The sequence below is a fragment of the Chrysochloris asiatica genome, unplaced genomic scaffold (genome assembly GCF_000296735.1).
Source record: "Chrysochloris asiatica unplaced genomic scaffold, ChrAsi1.0 scaffold00021, whole genome shotgun sequence".
NCBI classification, from domain to species: Eukaryota; Metazoa; Chordata; class Mammalia; order Afrosoricida; family Chrysochloridae; genus Chrysochloris; species Chrysochloris asiatica.
The window spans coordinates 14,966,122-14,982,739 of record NW_006408539.1 but is presented as its reverse complement, the minus strand read 5'-3'; the positions used below and the strand labels follow the sequence as shown (position 1 = coordinate 14,982,739).

The 16,618-nt window shown below is 42.0% G+C and overlaps 1 protein-coding gene across 1 annotated transcript; it reads left to right on the top strand.

Moving 5' to 3' along the window:
• The first annotated feature begins 221 nt into the window (after window positions 1–221).
• RNF152 (ring finger protein 152) lies at window positions 222–876 on the top strand. Its single transcript, XM_006837533.1, has one exon. The coding sequence runs from the start codon at window positions 233–235 to the stop codon at window positions 845–847; it is 615 nt and encodes a 204-aa protein (XP_006837596.1). The 5' UTR covers window positions 222–232; the 3' UTR covers window positions 848–876.
• The last annotated feature ends 15,742 nt before the right edge of the window (window positions 877–16,618 follow it).

The window sequence follows — 16,618 nt, the reverse complement described above, 5'->3', positions numbered from 1 at the left end:
GTGGTACAAATCCATTAGTGATGTTGAGATCTCAGCTTGTTTGAAATGATTAACTGGTTGCATTTTTTGTCTCCTTCAGACATAAGCACGCTTGAGTACGCTAGATGCCTGTGAGATCCCACATCCCCTCCCGGCTCTGGAACGGCGTGAAGAAGGAAGGTGCAGGCGTGGTGGGCGCTGAGGGAGAAACCCCTGACCTCAACCCTGGACTTGAACTTCCTCCTCCCGGTCCATGATGGAGACTCTCTCCCAAGATTCTCTGCTGGAATGCCAGATCTGCTTCAATTACTATAGCCCTCGGCGCAGACCCAAGCTATTGGACTGCAAGCACACCTGCTGCTCTGTGTGCCTCCAGCAGATGAGGACGAGCCAGAAGGATGTGCGCTGCCCCTGGTGCCGAGGCATCACCAAGCTGCCCCCCGGCTTCTCTGTGTCACAGCTTCCCGACGACCCCGAGGTGCTCGCCGTCATCGCCATCCCGCACACCTCCGAGCACACCCCGGTCTTCATCAAACTCCCCAGCAATGGGTGCTACATGCTGCCTCTGCCCATCTCTAAAGAGCGCACACTGCTGCCAGGAGACATGGGCTGCCGGCTCCTGCCCGGAGGCCAGCAGAAGTCAGTGGCTGTGGTGACCATCCCCGCCGAGCAGCAGCCTCTGCAAGGTGGGGCACCCCTGGAGGCCACTGAGGAGGAGCAAGACAGGCGGGGCGTGGTGAAAAGCTCCACCTGGTCTGGGGTGTGCACTGTGATCTTGGTGGCCTGTGTCTTGGTCTTCCTTCTTGGCATTGTGCTCCACAACATGTCGTGCATTTCTAAGCGCTTCACTGTGATTTCCTGTGGATGAAGGAAGCTGCAGAGGCGAGTCTCTTGTGGGTGCCAACTTAGGGGGTGAGCCAGTGTTGGTGATGGGATCCTGGTGAGAAGAGGGGGCAACACTGACCATTGGGTGCCGAGTACCAGCCTATGGGTTGCCATTGACTAACCCGAAGACAGCCATGAAGGGCGGAATGGGAGGTCTGAACAAGATACCATGCAAATTGTTCTCAGTGTTGATGGCAATGGCTTTGAAGATGATTGCATGCATCCTCATCATCATTTCTTAAAGGATTGTTATTTATGAGTTTTCAAAATCATGTGATGAGATAGACATATTCTACTTAGACGTCAAACTGTGCAAGTACATTCAATGTGATCATCTCTAAATGCGGTAGATTAAAACAAAGATGCTAAGTATACAAGTAGAGTCAAACCCAAGAATCCATGTAAAAATTCAGTGAAGAATAGACTAAGCTGGTTTCTTTCCTTTTTTCTTTCTTTCTACGAAACCCTGCCTTCTTTTACAGCTACGGCTTTTTATAGACTTTGATTTGCACTTGATTTAAGATAACTTCAATGGACAGTTGTTTTTATTGGTGAAAATATTTGAACAATGTGTTGTGTTTTGTCATGAACCTTTCATTTTTCTTCATTTGTAATTAGAGCTCGCTACATGTTTATTCAACTGATAGCCCAACAAGGGAGCAATAAACTGAGTGAAAATGAGAAATGTCTACTCCCACAGGAAAACTGTATGCCAATTTTTCTCAAGCCATCTCACAAAATAAGAATTTAAAATGTAAATATTGTGTATTTGTGTGTGCGTGTGTGCGTGTGTAACTTGATTTACCTCAGGTTTTCGCGTCTTCTCTGAAAGAATCCTGGGAGTAAAATGTGGGTGTGAGTAAAGCATCTGAAAAGATGGCATGTCAGGCCACCTGGATCTTCCTGGTGAGGAGCCCAGTACGCAGTTCCTTCAACATCCCCGCTTCTGGGTATTTAAGTCTTATATTGAAAAGGGGCAAAAATAGTGCCTAACAAGAGTCTCTTTCCTCCCAGCTTTGGGGTATTGTAATAACTATGAGTACAGGTAATTGATGGTAAATCTACACATGCATGTTCATAGACAGGCCATGATTTTTCTTAGAAAGATGTTCCAAAACCACTTAGTAGAATTCTAGTTTCTTCTTGTTGGACTAAGTAAGAGAATCTCTTATATTTCAAAACGGGTTTTTATTGAGAAAAGTAGCCAGCTAACAATTGATATTCCTATTTCAAATGGACCAGTCTATCATAAACTCGCAAAGATTCCTAAGCCTAAAAGTTTATAGATGCTCACAAAGATAGATATGCTTGTGTCCAATGATAAATTCCCATCACTGGGTCTGCGTGTGCTTGGAAGTAGCTGTGTGCATTACAGCTGTTTTCTAGTTTCTTTTATGGAAAGCATGAAGCAAGTGATATGTGGCAAGGAGGCCACTCCTAAATATGTCTGTCTTGAAGGTTCTATTGAGTCCTTGAAAATGAATGCAGGATAAATGGTGGCTGGTTCCCAGTAGCCAGGTCAGCAAATAGCCTTTGAAGATTGAGACAACATTTCACTTACTTATATGCTAACTATTATCTTCAAGCCATAATGGGATTTATGTCAGAAACTGCCCCCCCCCCAAAAAAAATGTAAAGAATAGAATACAAAGCTAACACTGGTAAGTGGACATGATAATTCTGTATGAAAATATGATTTTTGAAATCTTTCAAATTTGTCACTTAGACCTTTGGGAAATTTATTTGAGAGCTCAGACTAGAAATTAAGTTGAAATGCCATTTTATTATGAAAGCTATTGGGCATTATTCAATAAACGTAGGGTTTATTGGTATTAATAACTTAGGTATCATATTAACTGAATAATATCCTCTATTATGTAACATAGTATACTGTTGGGTTAGTGCCAATTTCTTAGACTCTCCCAGGCTGCTGTAATGCTGTAATGACCTAATTTCTACTCCTCTTGGTGGGGGGGAAGGGGGTCAGACCCCACAGACAGATTACTGTAAGCATGCTACATTTCAAATGGATTTACTCTTGTGATTTTAAGCCATGCATATTTAGATTCATTTTCTGAGTGATATCTGCATACATTTCTGTACAGTATGAAATGACTGTAGTGTAGTGTACAGTAGAATCCTACTTGTTAAGTCGGTTATCTGTAGATACTAGTGAGACATTGCAGTGCCGTGTCTCTGTCGAGGCCCTAGAGAACAATAGCTGTTTGACAAATCCCACGCTAGAGCTGCTATTAACAGTGCAAAGTTCTTCGGCTCTGTGATGCATTCTTGGCCTTACAACTTAATGAACAACCCGAATCAGAACTGTTTGTTTGAATCTTGATGTAAGACCTGTTGTTTAAATGAATTCTACCTAAAGTGACTGAAGCACCTGGTTGTTGGGATATGCTTTCCTTGCGCTCTCTCTTTCTGTCTCTCTCTGTGTGTGTTTAGGGTTAGGGATCAGCCTGCCAGGTAGAATTTATATAGGCTGGAAGACGCTTGTTACTCTGGCCTCTCTGGCATTTACCTATGACACTAAAACCCCGCCTGCCTGTGTATATTAGCCCAATAACATCATCTACCCGAAACCACAGTTGCCCATCAATGAAAAACCACAACTGAAAGTCAGCTGAAAACAACCTCTGGTGGCCCCTTTTTGTCAATGAGTTCAAGACTCACCGAGGTGCATAGCAGCTTGTTAATTTTGCTGCAAATGGAGCCAAGAACTTCCCATGGCTCCCACACTTCCCTCTTTCTTCTCCAGCCTCTCCACATCACTACAATCTTTTTCGGGATTGATGGATGTCCTTTACTAACTCAACTGTTGCTTTAAGGTGTTTTATTGTTGACTTTTTTGTGAGGTGGGGGAAGATTTCTAGATTTGCTTTAGCTAGCATCTATCTCTGGGAAACAAAAGGAGGACTGAGTTAGGAATAGAAATTGACATTCAAAGAAAACCATCAAACCATGTGATTTAAATTTTTTAAATTATGAAACACTGGTTCTTTTTCCTCCCTGGATGATGAATATTGTGTAAATAGTAAACTATAAGCATGAATTTTCATCTTTATTAATGATATTGACATTAGCAAGAGAAGAACTCTACCCAAAAACATTGTCTTTGGAAATTTTTAGTGCAATGACCTGGGGCATAAATGAACAGTGATGAAAATGCAAATTGGTTTTCAGTTCCAGTCAGACTTTATGATCAGAAAGCTACAAGGTATTAAAACAAAACAAAACAAAACAAAAAACCCACAATTAAATCCAATCTTGTGCTTGACTTATGGAGTGGGCCCCTGGAGATTAAATCTAGACCAGAGCTATTCAGTAGGACTTTCTGTGATGACGGAAATATTGTAGAATCTGTGTGGTCCAGTACACTAGCCACATTGGTTATTGAGCAATTGAAATGGAGTCAGTACAAATGGTGGAGGTGGTGTGGCAAGGAGTCTGTTCTGTTCTGACTCATGGCGACCCTGTATAGGGTATCCGAGGCTGTAAATCTTTATAGGAGCAGAAAGCCTCATCTTTCTCCCATGGAACGGCTGGTAGATTTGAACTGCTGACCTTGAGGTTAGCAGCCCAACTCGTAACCACTACACTACCAGAGCTCCTTCAGTACAACTGAGGAACTGGATTTAAATTTTAAGTCGTTTGTGGCTAGAGGCTGTCATATTGAATCTCAAAGTTCCAGATGTTTGTGCACTGGGATGTAGCATCTTGGTATTATGGAGTAACAAAGTGAGGCGACGAAGAGTCTACTCACATGCAGTGGGGAAAGAACATTACTTTCTAGGCTTTAGTATGTGACCTCAAGTATGACAGAGTACAAATTTATTGCCCTTTGGGACTACTACTTGGATTCTTTGGGCCAAGGAATGATCAGTGAAGCTTGGAGAATGCTTTATTAAGCCCTTTCCTGGGATCATTAGCTGCATGTGAATCTGTTGTCTCCAAATACTAGCTAGACAGTAGCTGTAAAACGTGTGACTTGCAAGTCATGCATGATCTGTACTGTGAAATTGTATTTAGGGTCTTGTGGCCAAAAAGTAAATGTTATGGGGGAACAAAAAAAGCCTCATGAAACCCTTCTTCCCTTCCAACTTCATCTTAACCCAGACCTCATCACTACAGTAGTTTGATGTGAAATATAAGAGCAAGCATGCTTTGTGGTGCTCATAGATAGAGTTTGTGTTTTTGTTTGCCCTTGAAGTCTGCCAGTTCGTCATTGGATTTGGTGGGGTATCATTTTTCAGATGCCAGACTAAAAAGGAGGTACTATTTTTAGTGTGAGACTTAACATTATTTTAGTCTTGTTCTTTATTTTAGTGATCATTGAAAGAATTGAAGCCCTGCAGAAAGGCATTAAAAAAAAAAGAAATCAGTAAAAAGACATTGGAATGTAAAGACTTGAGTCATATTAAAATTACTAGAATTTCATTCTACTAAGTCAGCTTGTGATATATTTTCATGTACAGGTTAGAAACTTCTTGAAAGTCCAGTATTTATTTCAATCTAGATGTTACTTTGAAAGGAAGAGTTCTTAATGCTTTTATTTAAAAATCTGTGTTGTACAAAAGTTGGTTACTCTGCTTGTCACTTTTTTCCCCAAGTATGATGTAGACCAAATGCATCTACTTCCATTTAGTGGAAATGAGCTGGTGTTTTTCTTTCTAGAAAAGACTATTCTGTGCTTGTCTTATTATTTTTTTTTAATTTTGCAAAAGATAGTAATTTTTCTTGAGTTTTAAGAGGAAGCTAGGCTACCCAAGACTGGCCTGCTTAGGATTCCTAAAGGTAATTTGTCTGAGAGGAATAATACGCAGAAGACTTGAGTTTCTGTTTTCTCTTAGAATAATGATGCTACCAAGCAGACAGGATTTGGTTTCTACACACAAAGTGTCGACAGTTAGATGATTTGTCATCATTGACCTAGATGGTGAAGCTGTTCTTTGATATTTTCATCATTCTCAGTGAAACATCACCCACAAGATGATCTTTACTAAAACAGAAACTCCAGAGAAGAATGAGGTAATCAGGATGATTCAGAAACCGTTTGGAAAATGGTAGTCTGTTTCAAACATGATGCTCATCTATTGCTGAATTTTGTTAAACCTGAAGTACGTCTAAAAAAGTGGAAATTGAAGCCATTGATTTTATGATGCAATTCACAACAACCTGAACATAATCTAGCTGTAATTATTAAGAATCAAGTAATGTTGCTAGTCAGTCCTGTTTCTTGTGTGGTGTATACAGTATACAATGTTGAATTTAGATGTTAATTTCTTAAACCAACTACCTTTGGGAGTGTCTAAACTCTTGAGACCTTCCAAATATATGAAGATGTGGGTTCTACTTCCTAGGCTTTATTGGGAAGCCATTGATCAGTGGAGAACAGTAGCATATGGGACCCTTAATTTCTGTTTTCCAAATGGCATATACTTTGGCTCTATCCAAGTGGTCAGGATTTGTTGTTAAGTGCCGTCGAGTCAGTTCTGACCATAGCGACCCTGTATAGGGTTTCTGAGGGGTGGCTGGTGAACTTGAACCGCCAACCTTGCAGTGCAAGCCTGCATAGGGTTTCCAAGGATCAGCTGGTGAGTTTGAACCGCCGACCTTGCAGTTCAATGGCTTTGCAGTCTGGCTCATTAACCCACAGCGCCACACCAGGACTCCTGAAGTGTGGCTCTGATGCTTTGCACAAGCTTTCTTGCTTGGCTGTGTCAATAATTTGCTTTCAGGATTCACTGCCAGAGATATCCCATTCTGTATATCTCCCTTGTAATGTCGTGGTGCTTGAAAGCTCTCATCTTGTTTGCTGGATTTATGATCCTATCTGAGGGTTTTTTATACTATTCATATTATGATGCTTTTAGTGACAATCAGTATTATTTGAGGCAAAGTCTTGAGGGCCCTCCTGAAATTTTCATAGGTGTTCTTTGTGTTTGAGAGACTGTTCCTGTTATTCTAGAACAATTGCTCCAAATTCATCACTGGAATTTAAGGCTAATAGCCCAGGTGAAAGTCTTCTCTAGGGTCTGAGTCAGTGGGTTATTCTAGCAAGAGTTTTCCAAAGGGACAATCGGTTTTAGTGTGACCTTTGTTCTTAGAGAATCCAGAAATAGACATAGAATATGATGGTGAAGGAGCACAGGCTAAAAAGAAGAAAATAGATGAGTCCAATACCCCCTAAAGGGGAACAGATTGGTCTTTATGTGATCTCTATTTAAAGCAGGGTTGCAAAACCAGGACAGACCAGATTAGCAAAATGTGGGTGTCTGTAACAATATGGTCATCTATACTGCTAAAGACTTAGTCTCCCTCTTAGGAAACAAGGGCAGTGTGCACACTGCATAGCAACCAAATCTCTTGCATGGCAGAGTTGGAAACAACAGTGCCCAGCTCCAAGATGGTGGCCAACCCTGCCTCTTTGAAAGTGGGTCCTGGTAATAATCCAGCCTCCCACATTAGGTTCCTGGAAGGGATCACTATGCCTCTTCTGAGTCTCCTATTCCAGAGTTTCAGCCTGTAATTTTTCCCATTTTATATTACCATTCTAGGCGTCGACATTTTGCAAATTCTGTGTTACTTCATGGACCATGACTAAACTAGTTCTAATTCCTAATTTAAATAGTAAGAGAGCACATTCGATGGTATCATACATTGTGCTTCAGAAAATTCCTGGTAGGATTTACCTGGCTGAGAAATAATCCAACTATGGAATAGATACTTTTGTGGGAGAAATGAAGACATGGATTTGGGTATCTGTCAATGGATGGGCAGACCATGAGAAAGGGGAGAGGGGAATCTGTAAAGGACTTAGAGTTATAACATAAGTATGTGGGAACTGAAAGTTCCTCATGGCAGCTATTGGTGGACGAAGTAAGCACACGAAGATTAGAAATAATTTAGTCAAGCACAATCTGCCATTCTGTTACGGACTCCCCAGATACTTCAGTTCAAGTTGTTGAAGGCATAATAGAGAAGGTGCTCAGCTGATGAGGCCGGGGTGGGACTTTCTTATCATCTTTTCCTCTAATATTTGCTTAGCCTGTCAGCACACTAGATGATTCCAGAAACTTCTGTAGAGCCAGTGGCTGAGGTCAGTACAGGCAAGCTCTTCTAACAGCTTCTAAACCTTAGAATGCAATGCCTGCTCCCGTGACTCGATCCTGACTTGAGGATACTCACTCTGCTGAGAAAACGAAAGATATTTTGGATTATCTTCTGGTTGTCATTATGGTTTCTTCTTCCACCACTTGTGTGTGTTTGCCTCACTGGAGAGCTAGTTGTAGCTGTGGATTGGTTTCAGCATGGGACAGCTGTAAACTCCCATCCTAAGCCATGCAGCGCCCATACAAGGCTTTCTTCAATTCTTAGAGCCCCTCCAATGGGTTCCTTGGCCCTCATGGTAACAAATACTCCAGTCAAATGGCTAGATGAATGCTGCTCAGAGGCTAACTCGAGACCTTGACATGTTTCATTCACAACTGTGTGTGGATTATTTATTTTAGGAGCTTTTCTTATAAAGGGCCAAGTAGCCCTACAAATAAATGAGCTTCTGGGCTGTGTAGAAAATATTGTCCAAACATTGCCAAATATTGACTTCATAACGGGGATATCAAGCTGCTGTTTATAAATCTGAATGTCTTAAAAGCATTCTTGCTTGCTCTCTTGTGATAGATGGTGTCTTAGTGAATCCTGAGTTTTTCCAATGATCCCAATTTTAATATATGGTATTTTTGTATGCCAAACTGGTGTCTTGTCCTTTGTATATGTGGTAATGTTGGTTTTATGACTACTGTTAAGACACATTTGCTATGATTAAACGATTTCAAATAGACTCGTGTGTTGGGTTTTTATTCACCACCTCCCGCCCTATGGAGTAAACAGTTGGCTAGGATTTTCATCTTCATTGACACTAAGCATTTTGATTGACTTTGGTAATAAAGCAACAATAATTTCTTGTGTCAAGGATTCTGTGTGGAGGGGACTTTCAAGTAGCTTCTTTGAGAAGCCACTCTGAGAAGCCTGCTACTCAGGAAGCCCAAGGAGGTTTTGTGACTCCGGTGTTTGTGGTTGCTGGTGGCTCTGCCTGTATCCCCCACTGTTTAGAGATGACAGCACTGCTGCTGACCAAGCCCCAGGTGGACCACATGGACACCAGCTTCCCACAAATCCCCGAGGAGTGGGAGGCAGAGGTGGCCTGACCTCTGTGATTCTGAGTCAGTATAACAGATCCTATAATGTCCTTCAACAGAAGGACAAAGGCATTTTGGAGCTTTTTTTCTTTCTTTTTTTTTTGATACAATCATGCTGTCTTTCAATACCACTTGATCGCATTACCGAACTTCAATTTTCATTTGGCAAATGACCTAATCCAATGAAGGGGTCATCAATGACCTGGTTTATATGGGTGCTGGTGTGGTGCAGTAGGATCAGCACTGGACTGCAGACCACAAGGTCATCAGTTCAAACCCACGAGCTGCTCCTTGGAAACCTTATATACAGGGTCGCTATGATTTGGAACGAACTTGATGGCATTCAACAACAGTGTAAGTGTGCTCTGACTCTGGGGAACGAAGCTGTGATTCAATACACATTATATTAAACAGTAAGCTTTCTATTGGGAGACCAGATTTCTTGAAATTGTGAAATTTATTTAGCATATTAAACTAAAAAAAAAAAGATACACATTTGAATTTTCGTGGTCTTGAAAATATGTGAGCATGTGTGTGCCTGTTAGGGAAGGCGGTTAGAGATTCCCTTATTGGTAAAGCTGCTTGCCTGAGCTTGAGCTTTTGTCTCATCTAGAGACACATCGGTGGAGATGGTTAATACTCCCAGCTGCTCAGAGCAAGTTGGGAGTTCACTCAGAGACACCCCAAACATGATCTCCGTCTGAAGTCAGCCATTGAAAACCCTCGGAAGCACACGTCTGCTGGACTTTCCTGGGATTGCCAGGACTTGCTGTCCACTCAGTGCCAGTGGAAACTGGAGGAAATTGAAAAGCATTTAAGGCTTGACCTCCCACAGGTCTTAGCTCCTCCCGGCCAGCACTGCATCTTATCTGCAGACTTCACCTATAGGCCTGTGGATTGGATGGAAGGGGAAGGGATGAGGGAGGCCATAGGTGCATCTTCCCTGTCTTGCCTGTTGTTGTTAAGTACTGTGGAGTCAGTTCTGACTCACAGGGTTTCCGGGGCTGTAAATCATCTTTCTCCCATGGAATGGATGGTAGATTTGAACTGCTGACCCTGAGGTTAGCAGCCCAATTTGTAACCACTACGTTACCAGAGCTCCTTGCGTCTTGCCTAGGGATGTCTATACTAGCACAGGTTTCAAGAAACAGACTTCTTGGTACAAATGTAGATCTGCTTCTGGTATGGGGCAGGAGGCGACCGTGAGGCAAAGTTAGCTCTGGGATCTTTGCCATTCTGACTCCATCCTGCAAAGAGGGAATGAGTGTAAGTAGCTGGAGTGGGGGTGGGGATGAAGGAGGAGTAGGGGGAGTGGACAGAGGTGACTGAGGGTAACCAGGTGCCTTCATTCACTGAGTCACCCTTGCTCTCAGCCCTTACATCCATGTCCCCTTTCCTGTAAAAACCCACTGCCACTGTGAGTGGATTTTAACTCATAGCAATCCTACATGCCAGAGTAGAACTGCCCCATAGGATTCCCAAAGCTGTAATATAGGGTTACTATGAGTTGGAACTTTTTAAAGTGTTGAAGAGTAGAGATGTCAGCTTGAGGACTAGGGTGTGCCTGACCCAGGCCATTGTGTTTTCAATAGCCTCATATAGATGCGAAGGCTGGACAGTGAATAAGGAGGATCGTAGAAGAATTGATGCCTTTGAGTTGTGGTGTTGGAGGAGAGTACTGAAGGTGCCATGGACTGCCAAAAGAACCAATAGATCTGTTTTGGAGGAAGTGCAGCCAGAGTGCTCCTTGGAGGCCAGGATGGCTAAACTTCGTCTCTCCTACTTTGGACATATTGTCCGGAGGAAACAATCGCTGGAGAAGGATGTCATGCTGGGTAGGGTGGAGGGTCAGAGAAAAAGAGGAAGACCCCCAATGAGATGGATCAGCCAGGTGGCATCATTGATGGACTCGGGTGTGGCAGCGGTAGTGAGGTTGGCCCAGGATCGGACATTGTTTCGTTCTGCTGTGCATGGGGTCGCTATGAGTTGGTTCCGACTCGATGGCACCTGACAACAACAATGAGTTGGAACAGACTTGACAAGCACATAACCACAACAATCTTTATGGAAGGTAAAGACTGCTGTATCTTTCTCCCGACGAGTGGCTTGTGGGTTTGATCATTGACCTTTCAGTTAGCAGCCAAGCACTTAATTGCTGTGCCACCAGAGTTCCTTCCCCTTCCTGTTGTTGTTAAGTGCTGTGGAGTCTGTTCTGACTCATAATGACCCTGTACAGGAATAGCTGGTAGGTTTGAACCACCAACCCTGCCTTGTGGTTCACAGTCCAGTGCTGATCCTACAGTGCCACACCTGGAGTCCCACTTCCTGTACTTGACCAAATTTCCTGAAACAAAATCCTGTCTACCTGCCAATGCATTCTTTTTCTTAATGCCTTTGTTTCCAGGGATTATTCTTGGACGAGAATTTTCACTGTACACAATGTGGCATTGGGCTGGGAAAATGGCAGATGAGGAAAAGAAACTGATCCTAGAATAAAACTGAGCTTCTGTCTTTTTTATTAAGAATATCACTTTATTTTCCTACAGGTAATTTTTCTATTGCATCAACACTTTTTTTTTTTTTTCAAATTAAAAAAAGGAAAACACTTAGAACTGGATCATGTGGCCCTTTCTCTTCTTATCGCCTCCCAGTTCAAAATGCTTGCATCTCTTAATGGCCAGCATCCTCTTGGACCTGCAGTTGGACCAGGCTCCACACACTCAAGCCTCGGCACAATCGTCTTCCTGGTTTTCGCCTTCTTCCGGAAAATTGACTTTGTCTGCCACCATAGCCAGCCTGCTTCCGATCATAGCACCTCTTTCCCTGTGTATACAGAGAGTCCTTGTCCTTCTTATACTGCGTCACTTTGTGAGGCTGATACTTGCCACACTTCTTACAGAAAGTCCTTCGGGTTTTAGGGACATTGGCCATCTTTGCAGTGGCGCTGCCTACGCGGCGTAAACGGCAACTTTAGCGTCCACGTTCTTGGCCTCTCACGGAGCGTGCTCCTTTCTTTTTATAGGTTTAAAAACTTTTGCACAATTCTACTTGACCCAGAAAATGATACCGCAGTAATTGGATGCTGGTCTCTCGTTCCCCAGACCTATTTCTCTCTATATTCCCATCTCTCTTCCCAATATTGCTCATGACAAATGATTATTTGTAAGTGAATGTATAATATTCATACCTTATTTACACATACATACGAACACTGCATGGATTTTTATGTATGTTACAAGGGTGAAGATATTTAGAAGAAATCAGATAAAGTACCATGATTTGGCTATAAAGGAAGGATTACTTACATGGAATCATGAAAATAAGGAAGGAAGAAGCTCCTCTTCAGCCATTCATTCCTTTATTCCTTCCTTGATCACCAGGCAGTAGGGGCTGCTGGGATAAACAAGATGGCAGTGTCTTCTGTTTGAGTGGATCTGATAGTCTTGTAGGAGAGACAATTCTTAATAAATAAACACTTTTACGTCTCATATAGAAGTACCCCTGTACTTACCCTGTACAGGGAAGAGGGTGGGCTGATTTAGTGGGTTCAGAGTAGGGGACAGAGTCAGAAAAATCTTTCTGGAGACTTCTAGGAAGATGTGAAAGATGAATTAGGATTGGTGAGGATCACTTGCAGAAATGTTCAAGAAGGGACAAGAAGGGAGAAAGGAGGCTTGGGGCTTTGGATTAAGATGGACAGTTGGCTTTTCTTGTTGAGCTGCCTGCCATCTGTACATGTGCCCAGTTGTGCTGAAATTGATGGTACTTTAGGCCAGTCCCAGATTTACCCTTAAAGGCGCATTTGACAAAGTACAGCTCTGCAGTCTATTTTACAGGTAGATGTTTTCATCAGCCATCACTGGGTGACACTGGCTTGACATGACCTCACTGTCCTGGTATAACATGCAGCGTCATCTTCTGTCTGTGTCTGGTGCAGAAGAATAGAACATGTGGAATCTTTCATTCCAGTAGATGTCCTGTTAGTTCCTGACTCAAATAGCTTCTGAGTAGAATATTGCTGACACAGGCAACAGAGAAACCTATCTACGCAGTAATCTTAAGAAAAAACATTTCTCAAGCTATATTGGTAAGCATTAAATGACAAAGTGCTTTGTGGTTAAGTAAACTGAGAAAACGCTGGGTTAAACAAGGTTTATGGGTTGTTTTTATATAATGTTTTAGAGCCTTTAACAGGCTAAAGGGCCTTGCAGATCTCTAAAAGGGCAAGAGAGTATGCATTGCATATATGTATGAACATGTTGTTAAATGCCATTGAGTCAGTTCTGACTCACAGCCACCCTGGATAGGGGTTCCCAGGAGCAACTGGTAAGATCCGGCGCTTACCCTACAGCATCACACCAGGACTCCATTTATGTATGTTGTGAAGTGCTGTTGAGTTGATTCTGACCCATAGCAACCCTATATAAATTTCCAAGGAGCAGCTGGTGACCTTGAACTGCCAACCTTGTAGTTCAAACCGACTTTGCAGTCCAGTGCATTTACCCACAACACCACACCAGGAATCCATTTATGTATTTTTGTTGTTGTTGTTGCTATGAAGTGCCGTTGAGTCAGTTCTGACCCGTGGTAACCATGTATAAGGTTTCCAAAGGCCAGCTGGTGAACTTGAACCACTGACCTTGCAATTCAAATGGCTTTGCAGTCTGGCACATTAATTCACAAGTGCTGTGGGTTAATGCTCTGGGCTGCAAAGTTGGTTTGAGCTACAGGGTTGGTGGTTCAAGCTCACCAGTCACTCCTCAGACAACACTTAACAACAACAACATATATATTTGTACATGTATATATATGTTGTTGTTAGATGCCGTCCTTTCAGTTCAAACTCATAACAACCCTATGCACAACAGAATGAAAACGCTGCCCAGGCCTGGGCCAGCCTCACAATTGTTATGTTTGAGCCCATTGTTACTGCCACTGTGTCAATCCATCTCCTAGGGAGGTCTTCCTCTTGTTTGCTGACCCTCCACTTTTCCAATCATGGTTATCTTCTCCATGGACTCGTCCCTCCTGACAATATATCCAAAGTACTTGAGATGAAGTCTTCCCATCCTCACTTTTAAGGAGCATTCTGGCTGTATTTCTTTCAAGACAGATTTGTTTGTTCTTCTGGCAGTCTGTGGAACATTCAGGGTTCTTTGCCAACACCATAATTCAAATACATTGATTCCTCTACAGTCTTCTGTATTCACTCTCCAACTTCCGCATGCATATGAGGCAAATGAAAATACCATGGCTTGGGTCAGGCTTACCTTAGTGAATACTTTAAAGAGGTCTCTTTTTTAAAGCAGATTTGCCTAATACAATATGCCTTTTGATTTCTTGATTGCTGCTTCCACGAGTGTTGATTGTGAAACCAAGCAAAATGAACTTCGAGCTTTTCTCTATTTACATGGATGTTCTTTATTGGTCCAGTGGTGAGGATTTTTGTTTTCTTTACATTGAGATTCAATCTCTATTGAAGGTTGCAGTCTTCAGTCTTTATCAGTAAATATTTTAAGTTCTCTTGGCCTTCAGCAAGCAAGGTTGCATCATCTGCATATTACAGGTTGTTAAGGATTCTTCCTCAAATCTTGATGCCACATTCTTCTTCATATAATCCAAATAATCGGATTATTTCCTCAGTATACAGGTTGAGTAAGTATGGTGAAAGAATACAGTGCTGGTTCCCACTTTTCCTGATTTTAATCCATTCAGTATCCCCTTGTTTTGTTTTAAGGACTGCTTCTTTGTCTATATAAAAGTTCCTCGTGGGCACAATTAAATGTTCTGAAATACCTATTCTTTGCAATGTTATCCAAGTTTTTTTAGGATCTGCACACTTGCATGCCTATGAACAGTCAAGAAAACACAAGAAAACACGACGTTGACTTGTGTAGCACCACACCCTGGTGGGGTACTGTAGGAAAAGCACTGCAAGGTCAACAATTCAAACTCACCAGTTGCTCGTAGGAAGCCTTATACAGGGTGGCTATGAGGTGGAACTGACTCAACAGCACATAACAACAACAATAAACATCTTTCTGGTATTTTCTGCTTTCAGTCAAGATCCATCTGACATCAGCAATGACATCCCTCATTCCACATCCTCTTTGCATCTGGCTGGAATTTCTGGAAGCTTCCTAACGATGTACTGTTACAATCGCATTTGAGTTATCTTCAGGAAAAGTTTACTTGCATGTGATATTAATGATATTGTTCAATGATTTCTACATTCTGTTGGGTTACCTTCCTTTGGAATGGGCACAAATAGGGATCTCTTCCAATTGGTTGGTCAGGGAGCTGTCTCTATATTTCTTGGCATAGATGAGTGAGTGCCTCCAATGCTGTATCAGTTTGTTGGAATATTTTTATTTGTATTCCATCAATTCCTGGACCCTGGTTTTTTGTCAGTGCCTTGGACTTTTTCCTTCAGTACCACTGGTTCTTGATCATATGAGACCTCTCGAAATGGATGAATGTCATGAATGTCGACCAATTATTTTTTGTACAATGACTCTGTGAATTCCTCCTCCCCCTCCCCCCCTTTTTTTTTTTTTTATTTTTCGTGCATCATTCAATACTTTTGCCCTTCAATATTGAAGCCCAAAGTTTGAAATTTTTCTTCAGTTCTTTCAGCTTTAGAAATGCTGAGTTTTAGGTTTTCTTACTCCAGGTCTTTGCACCTTTTATTATAATATTTTACTTTGTCTTCTCAAGTTGCCCTTTGAAATGTTCTGTCCAGCTCTTTTACTTCCTTATTTCTTCTAGCTATGTTAGCTTCTCTACATTCAAGAACAAGTTTCAGAGTCTTTTCTGACACCCATTTTGGTCTTTTCTTGCTTTCCTGTATTTTTAATGACTTTTGCTTTCTTCATGTATGATGTTCTTGATATCATCCCACAACTCTCTGGTCTTCTTTCATTAGTGTCTAATGCATAAAATCTGTTCTTGAGATGGTTTCTAAATTTTAGTGGAATATACTCAAGGTTGTATGTTGGTTCTCATGGACTTGTTTTAATTTTCTTCCACTTCAGCCTGAACTTGCTTATGAGCAATTGATGGTCTGTTCCACAGTTTGCCCTTGGCCTTGCTTTGGCTGGTGAGATTGAACGTTGTCACTGTCTCTTCCCACAGATATAGTCAGTTTGATTCCTGTGTATTCAAGTTGGAGAGGTTTAGGGGTATAGTCACCTTTTATGTTGTTGAATATATATATATATATACTCTATGAGCCACAGGTCAGCAGTTCAAACCCATGAGCTGCTCCTCAGAAATCCTTTAAAGGGTTACTATGAGTCAGAATTGACTCAACGGCACTAAAGAACAACTTAACAATCTCTTTCTATATATATGTATATATTTGCACATGTACATAGATAGCCCTGGTGGCATCCTGGTTAAATGCTTGGTTGCTAACCAAAAGGTTGGAGGTTCAAGCCAACCATGCACTCCAAGGTAGAAAGCTATGGCAGTCAGCTTCCATAAAGATTACAGCCTTTGAAACCCCGTGGGGCAGTCAGTTCTACTATAAAGCCATAGAGTCTAAA

What these genes read in the sequence shown, in the direction of transcription:
- RNF152 (XM_006837533.1), top strand. Translation starts at nt 233, where the DNA reads ATGATGGAGACTCTCTCCCAAGATTCTCTGCTGGAATGCCAGATCTGC.